Source organism: Lampris incognitus, chromosome 14 (genome assembly GCF_029633865.1).
Source record: "Lampris incognitus isolate fLamInc1 chromosome 14, fLamInc1.hap2, whole genome shotgun sequence".
Classification (NCBI taxonomy): domain Eukaryota; kingdom Metazoa; phylum Chordata; class Actinopteri; order Lampriformes; family Lampridae; genus Lampris; species Lampris incognitus.
In genome coordinates, this window is record NC_079224.1 from 39651786 (window position 1) to 39673400 (window position 21615).

Below are 21615 nucleotides of genomic sequence, written 5' to 3' on the forward strand. Positions count from 1 at the left end.
ATTCACGCTACAACAGAGAAAAGAGGATTTGGTGAAGCCCTGGCTCAAACATCATTTTCCAGCCTTTAAAGATTAATTTTTTTTAAGCTGGACCTGCAGGTCCTGATTCTGTATTTGGGGAAAATTTTTTTCCCTGCAAAATGGTCTCATGAGGAACGCATAAGATTCTACCCTTGTTTGCCCTTTCAGAGGAATCTCATTGCTCCCGATGGGACCTTATTCACTACACAGGGGTGAGACAGAAACGCACAAGTGCGAGCCACTGCACCGTGGACCCAAAAATGCTGTTAACGGAGTAACTACGCAAGTATAAAGCCTACACAGGTAGCACTATTTATCAAAGACCGGTAACCACCGAGTCTCGGGGTCAGTTTCTAGCATTTTTGACTCTTGGTGGAGTGAGAGTCAGTGAGCGCCATCAGCCAGCTACGTCAGTGAGCCAGGCAGCAGACAGGCTGCTAACAATGTAACTCTTCATATGAAGGATGTGATCTTTTTAAAAGATTAACGTTTAAACATTAACAGAGTACTAAACGTTTAGAAAACTACCAAAACATTTATAACCATCTCATTTTATGTATCCTATTCTAGCTGTGATGGGTTTTATGTTTTCCTTACTTTTTTTTTATCATGTTTCTTGATCGGCTCTTGCGCGACAACTTGTCTTTGTGTGCGCTACTGCGTGCGGAAAAATTCAAACTGACCAAAAATCCGAATCCAACTCCTCAAAATGATCTGAGTTTGGTCACATTTTGATCAGATTTCTCACGGTAAAGTGAAACATCAACTTTGCGACGAGGTGTTAACATACGGCCACAGCACCGCAGCAATGCTAAATCATGTCAGACTATAACAGCCGATAGTAACCGAGACAGATGTCAGCTGGCAGCTCGAGTGCATAATCTTGTTTTATCCTTCTATTGAAGGAAAGCCGGCGTCTTTATCTCCTTATTGCTTAAAGTTAAAAAAAAAAAAATAATATTGTGTTTTGTGTATTATGTTACTGGGAGTGAGCCTACTCGAATTCTTTGCTGCGAGTTAAATAAAACATGTAATATTTTGTCTGTCTTTGTGTGTAGTTTCCCCCCCCCCCCCTTTTCTCCCCAATTGTATCTGGCCAATTACCCCACTCTTCCGAGCCGTCCCGGTCACTGCTCCACCCCTTCTGCCGATCCGGGGAGGGCTGCAGACTACCACATGCCTCCTCTCATACATGTGGAGTTGCCAGCCGCTTCTTTTCACCTGACAGTGAGGAGTTTCGCCAGGGGGACGTAGCATGTGGGAGGATCACGCTATTCCCCCCAGCCCCCCGAACAGGCGCCCCGACTGACCAGAGGAGGCGCAAGTGCAGCGACCAGGACACATACCCACACCCCGGCTTCCTACCCGCAGACATGGCCAATTGTGTCTGTAGGGACGCCCGACCGAGCCGAAGGTAACACGGGGATTTGAATTGGCGGTCCCTGTGTTGGTAGGCAACGGAATAGACCGCTGCGCTGCCCGGACGCCCCTGTCACGCCTCATTTTAGGGCCAAATGCGGTCAAAGTCACACACAGTTCAGTTATGAAAGAGCGTGACAACTGCATTTTACAGCTGTAGTCACTGACTCCCATAACTGCACCAGAGCTGCTGCCTTGAAGTAACCCGGCTGTTGCAGTCCACAGACAGACAGCATGCTGCTCACAGAAATAAGGTTAAACAGAAAATGACAAAATGAGCCCATCACTCCGAGTAAATCCGTGTGTCTTGTACTGCCAAAATTTAACAAAATAGCGCCACTTCTGTCTCATTCACTGTGGCACAACTTGTTTGTTGCTGCACGCACTGAGCGGCTGCTTTGCTTGCTAAACAAATTCTTTGCAGTCGGTCCTGTCAAGGTCGCTCACATGGTATTCTGGACCATAACACACACCCTCAGTACCGCCATACAACCACTTCGCCCTCCCTGCAGCCCAGCTGTTACTAGGCAGTGTCTGCATGTCTGTCTCTTTTTGAAACCATTAAACGCATTTTTTTCCCCTAAATGTCCAAAAACAAGACACGTTAACAGTTATTTTTAAGTTATTTACTGAGGAAAATTTGGTAATTAACTTTAATAGTTGAACTTTATTTAATCACTCTTAACCTGTATTATCCATCTATTCCACTGATGGCAGCAAAATAAAACTATATCATCTCTAAAAGGGTAGTTCTGATATGGTAGCTTCTCTGACAGCAGCAAAACATTAAAATGAGCTATTTTGCAAAAATCCTCCTCAAAGTAGTCCTGAAACCCCTGCCAGTTAGATGAACACGGGACACCATCAGAATAGTTCAGACCAGCACCACTTAAGATACTGGGTAAAGTACATGCAGGGGATGTACAAATGGACTACTATGTTAGGGAACGGCATAATCAGAATCAGAATCAGAATGCTTTACTAAGGGTGTATCTCTGACCTGTTCTGCGGGGACTTGGCGTAGGCTCCAGCGAGAGCCTCTCTCAGGATGTCACTGGCAAATTGTTCAGTAGCCTGCAGTAAACACACACACACACACACACACACACAAACACAAACACACACACACCAACAACTTTATTAGTCACAAAGAAACCCAGTCTCCAGTACAGTGCAAGGGGAAACAAACAATACTGTGTTGGCATGCGCCGCATACATATGTTCATCATTTTATTCAAGGGTATGCCAGGATAACAATGATTCCAGTGTATGTGGCCAACTTCACTGACCTGGCCGGCAAAGTGCCCTACCCAGTATTGTAGTCGAGTCACTAAACCTCGAGTCTGAGTCATCGTGGTTGAGCCTGAGTCAGGGCGTCTCTTTAGGCCTCTTAGCACTAACTTACTGAACATGAGGGTATGCACGTGAATCCGCATGTAGGTGGAACACACATGCCTGCCCTTGCACGAAATTGAATAATGTTACGGTATTAATATAGCGATGAATATCTTATGCCAAATTATTAGGGCCTATTACAAAAAAACTAGCAAAAACAAAAAAAAAAGTCTTTATCATTTAACAAGTCTGAGTCCTCATCTCCAACTTCTGAGTCCGAATATAGTCAATGCTCGAGACCGAGTCTGAGTCATCAATGCTCAAGTCCAAGTCGAGTCACGAGTCCTGAAAATCAGGACTCAAGTCCGAGCCCAGGACTCGAGTACTACAACACTGGCCCTACCTTGAGAATCATGGCTTCCACCACTGGAGCAAAGACGTTCTTCTCCACCTCCACTGGCTGTAAGGTTACCCCAATCTGAGGGAAGGTAAAACAATCATGTTAGGAAGGGGTGTGACTGCTGACACCCATTTGCTTAAAATTTCTGCTCTGAACAGCAGTGTTCAGGGAGATTTATCTGCTATGCAAATATTTGTAAAAGGCACACAGAATGCTCAAACAAAGCAATATTTTGGTAAAGTCTGAAATTATTATTTTCCATGAAGCAAAAATTTCTGCAGGAAGCAGGAGTCCAACAAAGGTTTGCATGAGGAGTGCAACGCTGCAGTTCAAGACTTAGCTCCTAGCTCTCCCTCCCCTTCAGAAACAACCCAGTGTGGTTCTCTGACCTGTTGAGCTGCTTCACTGACAAACTGGGCAGAAAGAGATGGACCCAAGAAGAACTTGGGCTCCGAGTCAGCCTCTTGTTCCTCCTCTTTGACCTTCAGCTTCTGGCGGGGCGGAGACACAGAGATGATGTCCACTATTTCATCATCCGTCTCCTCCGGTTCGGTCTTCAGCAGGGTCTGCATCTGCTCCAGCCGCAGCACCAGCTCGTCACAGCTGCTCAGGGTGGACGGGCACTCTGCAAAGGAATTGACAAGATGTTGGGACGCTGAAGCGGACAAACAGCTGCACGCCAGCAGAGGAGAAACGGTAAGTGCTTCAGTATTTCACTACTTCTGACGGTGAATGCTTAATATACGGGGGGGTGTCTGTTTTAAAACAGCACAATAATGCTGAATGTAACCTCGAGCACCAAACCTCGATTGCTTTTTCAACATCGCTTCGTTTTACATTTGCTCCAATTTGACAGTTGTGATTCAATAAACTGCACAAGTGAGTTGGAAAGAGAAATAACAACAGGAGCAACTCAGAGTAATGAGTTGTTTGGGCTCAGGCAAATGTGTGGCTCACTGCACAGCAGCCTCGTCTCTCACCCTTTAGAGACAATGGACAGAATTAATTAGGACTCCCCATGAATAGCAGTGAAAGGAATTGACAAGGCTGCACACAGGTCGCTTTCACACACATAACTGGACGCCGACCACATCACTAGACGAACTGGAGAGTGTTTCACTTCTGAAAAAAAAAACACTACACCCACACTTCGCCTGTGCAGGAATAATGAAGGCAAAATATTGATCTGATATGGAGAGAAGAAAACAGCATGGGCAGGCTATAGAAACACAAAAACAACTCACCGAACTAGCCAAGCCCCGCACACACACACACACACACACACACACACACACACACACAAATAAACACAAACTCACCAGGCTCACTGTCTATCTGTGTGAGGATATCTTCAATGGACTCCTCGTCATTTTTGCGCTGGGGCTCGGGATCAGGCGGCGTGTAGCCCCTCTGCCGGCACCACTGGACCACTTCTCTGGTCTTGGGGGGAGTGAGTGCCTGAAGACGGGGCGAGCGGTCCAATACGTCCTGGACAACCCGCTTCACTGCCACGGCTCGCTGGAGCTTCAGACAGAACATCACCATGTGTTATTTTAAAAGGTGCACCACCCGAGTAATTCACAGATTAACCATGGACAAACGTGTTGGGACTGCACAGCTTGTATTTGTGTGCAAACTCAGGCATCCAGGCGTACATGGAGGTGAGCATGCGTACCCCCCCCACACAAGTACACACACACACACACAGTCTCTTCACAGTCCATAAATAGCCACCCAGCAACAATTTCTTCCTTATCCTCAACCTCCCAATAAATGAGTTTGAGTTCTGTGCCCCCTTGGTTAATTCGCAACCTGCAGATATAAATATCCACGTTTGTGCCTGTCCGACAGCCTGTCATAGCAGGAAACAGAGAGGACTGGCAGTCCAGACACAGGCTGGTCTATGCGGGCCATGTACAAACCAATTAGGACGAGATGAAAGGGGACATTCGGGCAGATACACATCTAACCAGATAGGAAGACATGAGGCCAGCACAAAGCTCGCTGAGTCAAAAGTCTGGCGGGGCACACACAGACCCACACTGCAGACATCGGCGCTCCAAACAATCACCAGCAATACAGGTGCCCTCACCCCATGATGTTACAGGGCATATACTACGAGGCAGAAATACGGGGAAACGGGGTGTCCGGGTAGCGTGGCGGTCTATTCTGTTGCCTGCCAACACAGGGGAAGCCGGATTGAATCCCCGTGTTACCTCCGGCTTGGTTGGGCGTCTCTACAGAACACAATTGGCCGTGTCTGCGGGTGGGGAGCCGGATGTGGGTACGTGTCCCAGTCGCTGCACTAGCGCCTCCTCTGGTCGGTCGGGGGCGCCTGTCGGGGGGGGGGGGGGACTGGGGAGAATAGCGTGATCCTCCCACGCACTATGTCCCCCTGGTGAAACTCCTTACTGTCAGGTGAAAAGGAGCAGCTGGCAACTCCGCATGTATTGGAGGAGGCATGTGGTAGTCTGAAGCCCTCCCCGGATCGGCAGAGGGGGTGGAGCAGCGACCTGGACGAATCAGAAGTGGGGGGGGGGGTAATTGGCCGGATACAATTGGGGAGAAAAAAAATTCTAAAAGAAAAAACCAAAAGAAATATGGGGAAACAGGCTGACTGATGTCAGCTTTAAAAGATAGGGTCACTTTTTTTCTCACACAGACCTCATTAAAACATCGTCAGGCATAATTCAAAATCTAACAAAGACTTCACTGATCGCTTCTGTATTGAGAAACTTACCACCTTGCTCATTCTTCTCTCTGTGCTTCAACAGAGTCCAACATGCAGCCATTTAAGCCTTTTAAAATCACAATATTTCCTTTAGCACACAGTACAGCCACACATACACACGGCTTTATTTTATGTTCTGTAACGGTCGCTGGCGGTTAAGCCGGGGTGCCAGTCAGAGTCTCAGTCGGACAAAATATAATTTATCATTTACAGCCAGCAAAACTCTACAAAGGAACTGGTACCGGTACCAACCCCTTTAACCACCAGTACACACACAAGCCAGTATCCACAAAATACAATAGCAAGCAAGAAACACATCCATCCATCCATTATCCAAACCGCTTATCCTGCTCTCAGGGTCGCGGGGATGCTGGAGCCTATCCCTACAGTCATCGGGCGGCAGACAGGGAGACACCCTGGACAGGCCACCCGGTCATCACAGGGCCACAAGAAACACGCGAGACAGCAAAATTCAATTTTCCTCAGAGTGTATTATACAGAGAGTGCAAAAATCCAACTTATAGTGCCCCGTTCAACCCAACACCCGGGTCAAGGCTCAGTCTCATCAGTCCATGTCATGTACAAAAGTCCTCTGCTCAGTTGAGACTTTCTTTTTTACTACTTTATTAATCTCTATGGGGGGAAATTCTTTCTCTGCATTTAACCCATCCTAGCTGTGTAGCTAGGAGCAGTGGGCAGCCGCCGTGCAGCACCCGGGAACCAACTCCAGTCCGTCTTGCCATGCCTTGGTCTGGGGTCAGGACAGGAGTACTAACCCTAACATCCATGTCTTTTTGATGGTGGGGGGAACCAGAGCGCCTGGAGAAAACCCACCGCAGACACGGGGAGAACATGCTAACTTCACACAGAGGACAACCTGGGATGACCCCCCCCCCCCCCAAGGTTGGACAACCCCAGGGTTCGAACCCTGGACCTTCTTGCTGTGAGGCCACAGCGCTAACCACTGGGCTACCATGCCGCTTCTTGGTGTACAATTACTCTGCAGAAATGAGGTTCCCCAAAATTAGACAGTGAAACCTCTCATCAGAGTTACAGTTTTGTAATTCGCGCCAGAAAATCCGGCGTTACCTCCTGTACTCTGGTCCAGAGGCGGCAGGGTCCTGGGAATGGATGGCTAGGGAGATTAATGGATGGTCGGTGGCTAAATGACATGGTGGATGAAGAAAGAAGTCGGATCCAGATGGTAAGGACAGGCGGCTGAACAACCGGCTGACTTCTTTGATGCGCTGCAAGGCTAGCGACAGACACTCTCGGACGGTCAGACCACTTCCTTGTGTGTGTCGGCTTGTAAGTACGCGCCATACTTCTTATTAACTCATTCATTCGTCCGTCTAGGTGTGTATATGTGCGCGTGAGACGTGGGGGGGGGGGGGTCCTTAAAGGCACTGATCTCCACAGTTCATTAGAGCATGTTCTGAATATGAGCAAAGTTTGATTTGATCTGAATTTTTTTTTTTGCAGTTTGCAATCACAGTACATCCCAACCATCTGTTTACTTCCACACTTATGACAGAAGGAAGTTCTGGAGCTCAGCAGTCCCATACTGTGAGCTGCAGACATGTACTTCCAGAGGAAAACAGTGGACTGTAGTAGTGAAAACATATTTTCAAAAGTCTAAAGTCATTCTTACATGATAAAAAGCATGGTTTGTGACTATTTTTTTTCAATGGAACATATGAAGATATGTCTTACTGTACTATGAGTTTCCATTTTTAAGAAGGAGATCAGATACAGCTCTGGTTTTGAAGGTTTTAACAGTTGCCAAATTGGACTGTGTTGAAGCCAAGTAAGGCTATTCAGCAAAGTAGCAAATCTCTCGAAAACGAAGCAATTGGTGCTGGTTTTATCTGCACAATTCATAATGCCTGCCAACATTTTAACATGGTCTAGGTTAAAAAAAAGTTAACCTGTCATTTAAGGGCCGGACCAAAAACAGTGTAAAGGGGAAAAACTACATCAAATCTGAATTTCCGTTATAAAGTGCTATCTCTTGCCAACACAAAAACACACACATGCATGCACACACACACACACACACACACACACACCCATGACGGTAACTTGAGGTCGAGTATGACCATCCCCCCTCTGGGTCCCCAGGTGGGCGTAGAGGCCGATCCCAGAGCCGCATAATGGGAGGGTGCCTATGTGTGACAGCTTTTTACATGGAGCGGCTGATGTGCCTGCAACCACCACACGGTCCTTGGCATGGGGTGGCCAGAGTCCAATGGCATGGAGAACCAAGATGACTGGGGACTACCCTCTGTTGCAGCCTTCATCCGCCTTCACTGGCATTGTCTTCCACCATTGGGAGCTTTGTTGGATCGCGCTTCATTTGGAACCTTCCCCTTGACCTGTCAGCCTTGGGTGACCCTACCAGGAGTCAAGCTCCGGACAGCATAGCTCTTGGGATCATTAGTACAAGCAAGCTTCTCCACCACGACAAGGTGGCGATCCAGGAGAAGACACACACACACACACATAACAAAAAAATAAACAGTCACCTCTGATGCCCTGCGCTTGCCAATGTTCCAGGAATAATACTGCTCTGGAGAGGAGGCACAGAACGGATGGGAATCTTCAGCTGAAGAACAGGACAGGACAGAACAGAATAGAATAGAACAGAATACACTTTATTTGCCATTGTACATACATAGAATGACATTAATTCTCTGCATTTAACCCACCCTAGCTGTGTAGCTAGGAGCAGTAGGCAGCCGCTGAGCAGCGCCCGGGGACCAACTCCAGCTATTTCTTCCTATTGCCTCGGTCAGGGGCACAGACACACAATCACATTAAGACATTAATCTAACATTAATTAACATTAAGACATGTTCATCACAGAGTATTAACCCTAACATGCATGTCTTTTTGATGGTGGGAGGAAACCGGAGCACCTGGAGGAAACCCATGCAGACACGGGGAGAACATGCAAACTCCACACAGAAAGAACCTGGGACAACCTGGGGTTCGAACCCAGGACCTCCTTGCTGTGCGACAACAGTGCTAACCACCGGGCCACCGAACAAACGACAAACAGGTTGGATTGTGTGATGAAACCATTCCACTATATTTCCACTTTTGTTAATGAGATGGTGACCCTACACGTCACCTGGCAGGGAATCTCACTCACTTTTCTCCGGCACAATCAGAGGGAACTTCTTCACCACAGCAGTCAGCAGCTGCATCATGGTCTCAATGTGCTCGGTGCTGAGAACAGGCAGGGCAGACAAAGCGTTACACACAGAGCCAGCAATGTCTGTAAAACAGCTGTCAGCCAGCAAGGGTTAAAGGATGATTCCAGTTTTTTTACAACCTGGATCTTATTCTCATGATTTCTGTCATTTTACTCAGTGGCTTCACAGTAGTTGAGTTTTTGGACACATGAGCATCATTATATACAGCTTTACAATGGTGTTTTTTGGGGCCATGGAATATCAGCATTCTTTCAACAATGAAACCCCCCCCAGTAAAAAAAACCCCAGTGCCTCAGCTGAGACTGTGTACATGATTTGCTATTATCTACAACTTCTCAGTTGAGCAAGCTGTCGGCAGCAAGCTTCAAAAAACCCACTACTTTGAAGATGAGTAAAATATCATGACCGATATGTACTGGGGCAAAAAATACAAAAATAAAACCCAGGCCAAAGTAAAATTAGCATGATTTGAAGCGTGCTGGCTACAGCAGCAGCGATCAATGTAAAAATAACTCTCACAGTACCCATCAAATAACTAGCCGGCCGGCAAAACTCAGAAATCACAGACTGACTGAAGAAACAGGGTTTTCAAAGGACAGGTTGTGTCCAGAAGTAGTCCCATGTCCACATCTCTACAATGACACCGCTGAGTAAAATGACATAACCGATATGCACAATGACAAAAAGTACCAAAATAAGACCCAGGTTGTAAAAAAAAAAAGAAAAAAAAAAGAAGCAGAATTATCCTTTAGGGCCATCTGCCCACCAGAGACCTCGTTCAGGGAAACAGAACTAGTCCTGAAGGTGTGTGCTTGGATAGCGCTGTACAGAAACAGGTGATAGGTGCTGGGAGGAAATCCTCGGTAGTTGTTGCTACACATAAGTTTCACAACAAAAGAAATACTCCATTGGGCTGCTTTCTTTTCATAAATATCACGATAATCCACAGTTATGTCAAATAAACTGGGTTTTCTGTTATCAGTACAAGTGATCATTTTATTTATTTATTTATTTATGGATTCCCCCCTCCTTCTCCACAATTGTACCCATCCAATTACCCCACTCTTCCGAGCCATCTTGGTCACTGCTCCACCCCCTCTGCCGATCTGGGGAGGGCTGCAGACTACCACGTGCCTCCTCCGATACCTGTGGAGTCGCCAGCCGCTTCTTTTCACCTGACAGTGAGGAGTTTCATCAGGGGGACGTAGCGCATGGGAGGATCACGCTATTCCCCCTGTTCCCCCTCCCTCCCGAACAGGCGCCCCCGACCGAACAGAGAAGGCGCTAGTGCAGCGACCAGGACACATACCCACATCCGGCTTCCCACCCGCAGACACGGCCGATTGTGTCTGTAGGGATGCTCGACCAAGCTGCAGGTAACACAGGGATTCAAACTGGCGATCCCCATGTTGGTAGGCAGCGGAATAGACCACTACACTACCCGGACGGACGCCCCTATTTATTTATTTTTTGTTTCACTTCTCTACTTTGACAGTGTAAGACCTAACTTTCGTTTTGCCTCCGGTCCCTTTCTTTCCTTTTTATTGGTTGGTGGAACTAGAAGTGACATGTGAATAGCTGTGTGCTTCAGCGAATGCTGACTTTGTTTTATCTTTGAGAAGAGGTGGAGCGCTACAAAGAGGTCAGGTCCCTGCACTGGATCGATAGCCCTCAAAGCAGGACCTCCCCATAGAAAACAATACAAAAATACGTATTGGGCTTCTCTACAGGTCTCCAGCAGACACTTCTATCGACTCTTCCGTAGGCATCCGATAGCATCAATAAAATGATACTGCATTACTCTCCATGGGGTGATTAGTTCAACAAGTGAAAATGAAACTGTTAAGCTTTAAAGAGGTGTCATGACTTGTCCTTACTTAATGAGGTCATGCGTGGAGTTATCAACTCCCTGCTCCAGCTTGACGGTGGTGGTTGCCGTGGCGACAGTGGGCGGAACATGGACAGAAGTGGAGGAGGAGACGGGAGTTGTCACCGGGGAAGACGGGACAGCAGTGACAGGTGTGCCAGTGCCTGGCTCTGTCTTCACTGTGGTAGAAAGCAGCAGAGAGAAGCAAGGATGAGTGAACAATTTGCTGTCAGTCTGAGGCGAAGAGGGGAGGGGCTGGCTGAGAAAGGGCAACGGTGGACAATGATGGGGGTAAGATGATGGAAGACGGGGGTAAGAAAGGGTGGTGATGATGATGATGATGAAGGTCAAGAAGAGAGTGGGTTGGGGTGAGGGTGGTGGGGATCTCCTCTCACCTTGTGCCAGAGGCAGGGCAAGGGAGGGGGAGGCCTGGCTGGCAGGACTGGGGGAGGCTCCAGCGACAGCAGCTCCAGGGGTGGTGGTGGAGGAGGAGGAGGAAGAGGAGGGAGTGCTGGAGACTGGGCCTTTAGATACGACTACAAACAGAGGAAAATAAAAAGGGTGGATCAAAATCCTAAACGCTGAAGTAGTCTACGCATTCAGATGAGAAATGGGAGGGGATGGAAGTTGGACTTTGCGGAGTCGGCAATATTACAGACATAAATTATATATATATATATATATATATATATATATATATATATATAGACAGCTGATGATTGCTTATGGCATGTAACAAGCTTACACCGTCTCAGTAAGAATTTACTTGACTCACTGGATTTTATATATATATATCTATATAGGTGATGCTATTGGCAACTGTTACTACAGCGGTGTATATATATATATATCTTCCTGTCTTGATCTTAGAATAAGAAGTCCCTCGCTATAGTCATGTTTTGTTCGCCCATTAACAGCTGACGAAGAGTGGTACTGAGAGGGCTGTGCTGGCTAAACAAGTCACCCTTACCCTTGCCCACAGGCATGAGTATGGTCTGTAGTCCTCCAGACCCAGAGCCCACCCCTAACTGTTTGAGCTGGTTGGCAGGGATTGTTAACACTGTCTGCTGGGAGCTGGAAACCCCCGAGTGGATCTTCAGCATTCCTGAATAAAACACAACGTAAAACACACTGTATGGACAGAGAAAAAGACATGGGCCAACGTTTCAAGCCAATATGGGTTGATAGCTGCTCTATAACATACACAAAATCCACCAAAGAGAAAATCATGATAGATTCAGAATGATGAGCGAGGTTTGCCTCTGCCTACCTGAGAGAGTAGCGCTTGTCTTCCCTACACCTGAAGCCATCCCACTGACCAGCGAGGCAGCTGTGACCAGTGACGTGTTGGCACTCTTGGGCATGCCCACCACAGTCCCCGTCCCTGCCCCTTTGGACATGCTGATTACTGGCATGTTGGTGATGCTTTTGGCAACTGTTGCTACAGCGGTAGCTGCCCCTGCAGTACTCTTTGTCATGGCAGGTGAGTTGCTGGCACCCTTGACCAAGGTGGCCACGGTGCTCTTGGTCAGGCTGCCGCTGGCAGCAGCACTGGCATTCTTAGCAGCGTTAATGACTGCTGCCTGATTGGCTGCTACCAAGACTGAGTGGTGCTGGGGAGGTGGCCTTGTGCCATCAGTTGCCTGTAAGAAGGGAATACATACATTAAGTTCAGGCATGAAACACATATGCACACATACACAAATACAAGGGTTTTCCCCTTGGAGCTCCCGAGCCCCTAACTCAAGATGGTGTGGGCAAATTCCCAGCCTCTACACTAACAAAACAATACCAGGTGAAAGAAAGAAAGCCACTTTATTTTGTCATTGTATTATGGTATTATGTGGTAGGTGGTGGGCTGCAGCCCTCCCCGGATCGGCAGAGGGGGTGGAGCAGCAACTGGGACAGCTCGGAAGAGTGGGGTAATTGGCCAGATACAGTTGGGGAGAAAAAAGGGGGGGGGGGGTTTAAAACAAAAAAAACAAAAAAACAAGCCAACACTACAGTAGCGCTGGAACAGCTCTATGGTGCAATCAGCGGCTATGAGAATCAGCATCCACAGGCTATTTCCACTGTGGCAGGGGACTTCAATCGCTGCAGCCTCAAATCAGTGCTACCCAAATACTTCCAGCACGTCAGGCTGTCCAACCAGGGGCGACAAGATCTTGGATCACTGCTACTTTACTATCAAGGAAGCCTACAGGTCTATTCCATGGCCTCATTTCGGGAAATCTGAGTAATCATCCGTGCTCTTGCTACCTTTTTGCAAGCAGAAAATTATGAGTGAGAAACCCACATTGAGGACTGTACAGTGCTGGTCGGCGGAAAATGAGCTCAAACTTCAAGGTTGTGTTGATTCAACAGACTGGTCGGTTTTTAGGAGCCCTCTGAACCTGAACGATTTCGTCGATGCAGCTACTGACTATGTTAAACTCTCTGTGAACACCTGTATTCCCTGTTGTACAACCCGCTTCTATCCAAATCAGAAACCCTGGATTAATAGTGACATTCGGCTGAGATTAAAGGAAAGGACTGCTGCTTCCTAAAGACTGCTGCTGAAGTCAGGTATGTGCTGACAAAAGCCATCAAGTCAGCCAAAAACAATAGCAGGGTAAATTACAAAAGCGGGGACTCCATGTGTGTATGTAATAATAATAATAATAATCATTACATTTATATAGCACTTTTCTAGACACCCAAAACGCTTCATATTGATGGGGGTAACTAACTTCAACCACCACCAATGTGTAGCACCACCTGGGTGATGCACGGCAGCCATTTTGCACCAGAATGCTCACCACACATCAGCTTAAGGCAGAGAGGGAGGAATCATTGAGCCAATTACATGGGGGGATGATTAGGTGGCCAGATGGAGAGACAGGTTGGCCATTTTGCCAGGACACTGGGGAACCCCTACTCTTTGCAGTAGGTGCCATAGGATCTTTAATGACCACAGTGAGTCAGGACCTCGGTTTAACGTCTCATTTGAAGGACGGCATCTCCTACAGCACAGTGTCCCCATCACTGCACTTGAGCATTGGGATTTGATTGCGTGTGGCAGGGACTCAAAGCAATAATGGACTACAAACCCAAGCTGGGCGGTTTTACCAACACCACCGCTTCACTTCCTGATGACCTGAACAGGTTCTACGCCCGCTTTTGAGTGTGACTTGGGACCACCAGACGATAAACAGAACCTTGTTGGGCACTCACTCAACAAGGTAACACATTGAGTGACAGAGGTTGATGTGAGTAAGGTTTTTTAAATCTGTCAAAGCACGCAAAGCTGCTGACATCCCATCTCGTATCCTTAAGACCTGCTCTAGTCAGCTATCAAATGTTTTTACAGACATTTTTAACCTGTCATTGTCACTACGTGTGGTTCTTACATGCTTTAAAAAAAACCTTATTGTGCCTTTACCCCCCCCCCAAAAAAATCACCTGTATCCTGTTTTAACGACTACAAACCTGTTGCTTTGACTCAGTAATAATGAAACGCTTTGATAAATTAGTTAGGACATACATAAATCTTAACATTCCTAACAACCTTAATCCGCTAGGGTTTGCTTATCGGTCAAATACACCCGTGGAAAATGCTGTGCCATTGGCTCTGCACACTGTGACACCTTGAAGGAAAAAAAACACCTATTTCACAGTGTTTTTTATTGACTATAGCTCTACATTTAATACCATTGTACCATCTAAATTGGAGTTAAAGCTGAGGGACCTTGGTGTATGTAATTCCATCTGTATGTGGTTATTATGACTTTCTGACAGGCAGACCTCAGACAGTGAGAGTAGGTACCAGCTACTCATCTACCATAGTTCTCAATACAGGAGCACCACAGGGTTGTTGCCTTAGTCCCTTACTCTACAGTCTATTCACACACTGACTGTGTTGCCAAATATCATTAACAGCATAGTGACATTCGCAGATGACACCACACTAACTGGACTAATAAATGACAACAATGAAGATGTCTATAGGAAGGAGGTGAGGGGCCCATCTGTATGGTGTCAAGATAACAACCCCTCCCTAAATGTTGAGAAAACAAAGGAGATAACTGTTGATTTTAGGAAGTCCAAAACAGTTCAGACACCAGTTTACATCAACAGTGTCCCTGTTGAAATGGTGAAGAACTTCAGATCTTTAGGCATTCGGATCTCAGATTCCCATTCCTGGTCTCTTAACACCGGTTGTATCATTAGGAAGGCACAACAGAGACTATACTTTCTGAGATGGCTTGAAAAATTCAGAATGTCCACAAAAACCCTGGTCAATTTCTATCAGACTACCATAGAAAGCATCCTTACTGGAAGCATACTGGTGTGGTTTGGCAATCTGACTGAACAGGACAACGAATAACTAAGAAGGAGAGTAAAAATGGCTTCAAAAATCATAGGAATGGCACTGCCACAGCTTCGTGACATTTACACCACCCGTTGCAGAAGGAAGGCCGTAAGTATCATGGAAGAAACCATCCACCCAGCACTTGGTCTGTTCTCACTCCTTCCCTCAGGACAACGCTTACAGAGCATCAGAGATCGGACCAGCCGCCTCAAAGACAGTTTTTACCTCCAGGCGGTCAGAATAATGAACAGTAGGCTCCTTACATAACTTTCATTGATTTATTATTTTGTCGGATTTCTGGTTTCTTATTTAATGTTTTTGTAAATACAGTTTTAAGGGCTGAGAGAGCCAATGTACATGGTACTTTTAATATGTATATGATAATCAAGTGAACTTGAACTTGACTCTGTTTCCCTCTAGCAGGGTCTTGACATTCGTTTCAACAGTACCGGAGAGTCCATGTTTCAAAATGATGATCAGGAAAGGCAATGTTGTGTTCCTCTGTTGTAAAAAATGTTATGTTAATCTGTTGATCTTATGTAAACAATGCTGCAAGAATGTGTGTGTGAGTGCATGTGTGTGTGTGTGTGCGCGTGTCAGAGCTTCCAGTAAAAATAATGTCTTTCGGCGTTCCTCCATTTAATGAGGCCAGGCCCATGCCAGGAAGCTTTAATCCCCTGCATCCAGACCACTGGTGGTAGATGGTTTACGGCTCTTTGCACACTGCCTACTCTCCCTGCATCCCCTTCCAAAAAAACCACCGGCCCGACTGCTGCATTCAAATCACATCACCTCCATTCTCTATGTGTTAACACAGCTGTGGGGACTGCCACATCCCTTGAAGATCATCCCCACATCTAGCAATGCAACAGTAATGAGGATTCATCACATGAAATTAGTCTTTACCCAAAAGGAAATAATTTGTAACATAGAAACTAATGACATGACCAACGAGTGACTAATAGATTTAAATTATACTGTATATTGTGAAGTGTCAAAATACGATAACATTTTTATCACGAGCCACTGAAACGAATGCTAAAAATTGGTATGAGAGCAAATTCTAACACCAGCGCTAATTACCATCACCCCACTGATAACAAAAAAATGCATAAACAGCAAAATTTAGAAAGAAACGGAAGATGAAAGAAAAAAAAAAAACCCACAAACCCCCCCCCCCCCCCCCCCAGAAAGACAAGTCCACCAAAGAGGTAGCTGGAACAAGACTAACAAGAGCATTAAACTCATTTCACACCAATGCATTGTGAAAATGCAATAAAAATATGCAATAAAAAATACAGATGAGCAGCTGTGGCAACCCCTAACGGGAGCAGCCGAAAGTCGTAGTAGTAGCAGTAGTAGTAGTAGTAACATTGTGAAAATGCAATAAAAAAATATGTAAATGCTAGAATGCCAAAATATACTGAAGATGAACCCCACAAACTCCAGTTCAAACTAAAACCATGCTTGAGATGAATGGAGCCAGTTTGGAGCATCACGGTGCTGTTGGGGCATCACACCTTGTGCATACGCGTTCAGGGAAAACGTCAAGTTTGAACAATTGTTTTGTCACACGAAAAGCTTTCAAGAGGGAAAACCGGTCAGACAGAAAGAGATAAGGACTGTCAAACTAGCCTGTTGCTGGTGGGTTGTCGTGGCAGCGCTGACAGAGCTGGGGGTGGAGCTGGTGGCTGTGATGACTCCGCCCGTCATCCTCAGCGTGGTTGTCCCTGGCTTGGACAAGTGGCCAGCCACAGCCGAGGTCAGCGTCTTTACAGAGCCATCAGATAGTTTCACCTGCGAACCCTGGGAGCCGCCCACCACCTGTCAATCAGAAAAAAAAACACGTGAACTGCACACCTAGAAGTTAACCGAAAGCATCCCATTTCTTCTTTTTTTAACTATCAAATTATATTTTTATTGGGTTTTCACGCACAAGTTGACAGCAATATAAATGCATTATGAATGATTTTGTTATCCATCCATCCATTATCCAAACCGCTTATCCTGCTGTCAGGGTTGCTGGAGCCTAGACTACATAATAAAAAACAAGTGATCAACTAGATCTAAGAAAGGCAGGGGCAGAAAATAAACCTCATTAAATGAAGTGTTAATTATCTATATCACTGTGGACTACACCACCACAGACAGCATTCAGTTTCAGAAAGACGGTGCAGCCGTGGTTCTGACTAAATGTCACCTCGTGCATATCTCCCCAGGAAGCCAGTGATGTGGCAGTAACTGCAGCCAACAGTAAATCAATACCAAATCCTGAGTGGTTTTCAATCCATTGGCTATGACCCATATAGTGCAACCTTGTCTTAAAAACCCTGTGCAGTTAAACTAGTTTTATAAAGCTGAACACAGACACAATGTCCAACTGACGATCCAGGATCTCAGGGGTGAACTGAGGTGAGAAACGGAAACGGCAATAGCGCCGTTATATAAAATGAAACAGATTAAATGGCATGAGTGGAAGTGTCAGCCTGCAGCCTAAAAGTACACAGGGGAGTTAGGCCTGCACCAGCTGTCCCCCTGGCGATGCCCTGACTGTTTCACAGCCCCACTCACAAAGATAGACAAATGTGTACGTTAAAAATATATAATTTCTGCTCCTTAGTAAACTGGGCACAGCGCTGAAACACACTACACTGCCAAATCTCAACTACTGAGGGATTTTTACATCTCAAAAACCTGAATCTACTGGGAGACAATCTTGTGAAATCCAATGGACTAAACTAGACATTAAAGTATATCAAAATAAAAAATTTTTTAAAAAAAACCAGCATGTGTAAAGCTGATTCCAGCCATTCTGTTAGAAATAAATCCAGCCAGCTCAAAATAACTGTTCTGACTCCGCAACACTCATCGCCAAACATACTCCTTTTGGGAGTGTAATCTTGTTGAAGGCACTACAATCGACTATCCACTTGGGAGGAAAAGTGGTGGAGACCAGAGGAGTCATTAAATTTACTGACAAAATAGGGAGAGGAGGGAGCACTTCTCACCGGTGAGCAGGTGAATTTGATAAAATTACAGCACAAGATGCTGCCAAAAGGGCGTCCGGGTAGCGTAGCGGTCTATTCCGTTGCCCACCAACACGGGGATTGCCGATTCCTCTGGTCGGTCAGGGCGCCTGTTCGGGGGAGGGGGGACTGGGGGGAATAGCGTGATCCTCCCACGCGCTACATCCCCCTGGTGAAACTCCTAATTGTCAGGTGAAAAGAAGAGGCTGGCGACTCCACATGTATAGGAGGATGCATGTGGTAGTCTGCAGCCCTCCCCGGATCGGTAGAGGGAGTGGAGCAGTGACCGGGATGGCTCAGAGAGCGGGGTGATTGGCCAGGTTCAACTGGGGGGGGAAAAAGGGGAAAAATATAAAAAAAAAAACAAAAAAAAGATGCTGCCAAAAGCATCATTACCTCTAATACCATAATCAGGGCATACTAAAACAACCCACCACAACCACACAGAGCTTCATCATAGTCAACCCACTTATACGTGGTTATTAAAAAATAAACAAATATGTTTTAGAAGACAATAACAGAAAGAAAATGTATTCACCATTTACTATGAACTACCTTCCCTTGCAGGTCTCATCTGAACTACATACAAGCTAAAATATTAGTTCTTTGGTGGTCAGTCTGGTTTAGCAGATATACATAAGTTTGCAGTAGTTACAGTCCAGTATCTCTGGAAAATTCCACTGGGAGAAGACAGTGCATTGGTCACAGCACTGACCTCCTTCTGATTGCCCATACTAACCTGGGCCAGGATTGCCGCTTTCTGTCCAGCTGTAACCCTGATGGCCTGCTGGGTGGCAGGTGACGCAGATGATGCTGCGTGACCTGCTGAGCTGGAACTTCCGTGTTTGCCTGATCCCTGTGCTGGCTGGCCAACCAAAAATGTTCCCTGGGAAAGACGGACAACCGAATAAATAAAACACAATCTCATGAAACAAAAACATTTACTTAATTAGTTGTAAAAGTTATGGATAAAACACACTCAAAGTTATATCTGATGCTTTAGAAGAAGAAGAAAGAAAGCCACTTTATTTTGTCATTGTGTTCTTACAACGAATTGTATTGTTACAGCGAATTTGTTCTCTAACAGATATTAAGGTAGGCTCAACTATATAGTCTTCATACATCTGAACAACCCTTTACTTCTAGCTAAATTACATGCCAATTTTTGCCTTCACATATTAAAACATTTTTTCGATTTTGTTCATCGATTTTGTTCATCATACATTCAAGCGTCCATGTCTTGGCTTCCAGCAACCTTCTTTTCGACGAGAGCGTCCTAATTAACAATATGCCTTAAATAGGGTAACTGGTCAATCACTACAAATCATGAAGCCTTCTGGTTCTCTGTTGACACATTACAATTGAATCAACAGACATGTCATCTGGAGCATTTCTGCCTTCAGGTTCTAACTCTGTCCTGGCGAGCCACTTAGCATAAAATCAAAAATACACAAGCTGGTGCGATTCAGTTATTTACTTAAGATGAAGGTGTAAACCAATAGCTTTCAGGGCTCAGACTTCATTAAATGCTGTTGGCTAAGTGCACAGACAGCATTGTTCCATTGCTGACTGCAGGATCAATGCAGCAGTAATGAATGTATCCAATTAAGACCATGCCAAGCCAAACTGCTCCACTAGCATAGAAAAAAAGGCTTGAAAGAGCAGCCTCTTGTATACTGTCTGCACATACAAGTCCTGTCATGCTATAAGGGGATAAAGTCTAAAACTAGGTTTTGGTATTACATAAAGTGTAGTGATGAGTATTAGTGGGATAATGTGCTAATCGTCTGAGCTTCCAACAGGCTTTGGAGGGAAGGTTTTGAAACTGCCTCAAATGTGTTCTGGTACTTGCATGCTCTAAAGATTGAGATGAAAAACTGGTAAAATACCATCGGAAGCGGAAAACACTGGGAACTTCTGTACAGATGTGTATGTATGCTTCTACATACCTGTGGAGTCTGTTTAATGATATAGGATGTATAGGACAGATTGGAAGGCAGACTGCTTGATGTGGAGGAGGAGGCAGTGGAGGTGGTCTGGGAGCCCCCAGAGCCTGTAGACGAGCTACTCTGAGACTGCTGTCCTAAATAAGACAAGTCAACATATACATCAGCCTCGGTCCTTACACACAAGTCAATTACTTTTTATCCTTAATCACAGATTATATTTTATCAGATTTATCAACCTGATTAAATAAAGATTTAACAAAAAAAGATTTAAAACATACATCATCTAAGAAACAAAAAAGTTTTGCATTACTCCACTTTTAAAGTGGAGTAATGCAGTCAGGGGTGAAAGTAATGGGACAGTGCGATATTAGTTTACAGGAGCAAAACGGTTTTATTGCCCATAACTCAGCAGATTCATGTTTCTGCTCTTCAACACTGCATGTAAAGTTAAAGTACAAGGAGTAATATTGACTTGTGATATCTTTACTTGAACAATGAACTATAGAACAACCTCTAACTTGTGTCCTACTCTGGAGGTAAGTGAAAGCAGCGTGACTAAAAACAGCTAAACAAGTAAAATGTTCAGCACCATTTTTATTGTCGCCCTTTCAAATTGTAACGTTGGTGACTATCCAACCCGTCAACATTCCAAGACAACTGAATCAATCAAATCCTCCTTTGAGATTTACATACCCCACAGCAAAGGCTCTTCAAACTTGATGAGCCTTGGATGTGTGTTGTGAGGGACAGTGTGTCATCAGACTTATAAATAGATACTAGGACAATATTCAGAGGTAGTGTACCAGCCTTACCCTTTGACCTTCCATTAGCGTGCATCAAGTAGCACTGTTATCTTCAGAAGTGGTGTTCATCAAAGCCACTTATCCCATAATATCTCATAACTCGAGCAATATCGCTAATACAACCCACTACAATTTGAGGTATGGAAAGAAAAAATATGAGGTGAAAGGTTTTTGGTTGGGACTAATCGCAAACCTACACAGAAATGCAAGAAACCCTTATCCGATGCAAGGGTCTAAGGGATAGGGTGTTGTATTGCTATAAAGCCCACTGAGGCAAATTTGTAATTTGTGATAATGGGCTATACAAATAAATTGACTTGAAACAAAATAGGAAAATAACTTTGATATATTTTGAAAATGATAGTGGGTATCAATGTTCGTGATATATTTTGAAAATGATAGTGGGTATCAATGTTCGCCTCGTACTTTACTGATAAGGCTTCTGCCATCAATAACAAGTTCTCTGAGCCTGACCAACTCTGTCTGCTGCTGCCA

At 45.4% G+C, this 21615-nt stretch overlaps 1 protein-coding gene across 1 annotated transcript in view; it reads right to left on the minus strand.

The window, feature by feature from the left end:
• yeats2 (YEATS domain containing 2) overlaps positions 1-21615 on the minus strand; it is a 43129-nt gene that overhangs the window by 1841 nt on the left and 19673 nt on the right. Inside the window, exons 17-29 of the mRNA XM_056293270.1 lie at positions 20318-20451; positions 19108-19254; positions 16978-17166; positions 12262-12634; positions 11962-12096; positions 11387-11527; positions 11002-11170; positions 9061-9137; positions 8432-8511; positions 4495-4699; positions 3565-3800; positions 3179-3253; positions 2441-2514 (exon numbers count right to left, since the gene is read on the minus strand). Of these exons, the coding sequence (XP_056149245.1) occupies positions 2441-2514; positions 3179-3253; positions 3565-3800; positions 4495-4699; positions 8432-8511; positions 9061-9137; positions 11002-11170; positions 11387-11527; positions 11962-12096; positions 12262-12634; positions 16978-17166; positions 19108-19254; positions 20318-20451 (2035 nt within the window). The remainder of the gene's footprint in view (positions 1-2440; positions 2515-3178; positions 3254-3564; positions 3801-4494; positions 4700-8431; positions 8512-9060; positions 9138-11001; positions 11171-11386; positions 11528-11961; positions 12097-12261; positions 12635-16977; positions 17167-19107; positions 19255-20317; positions 20452-21615) is intronic.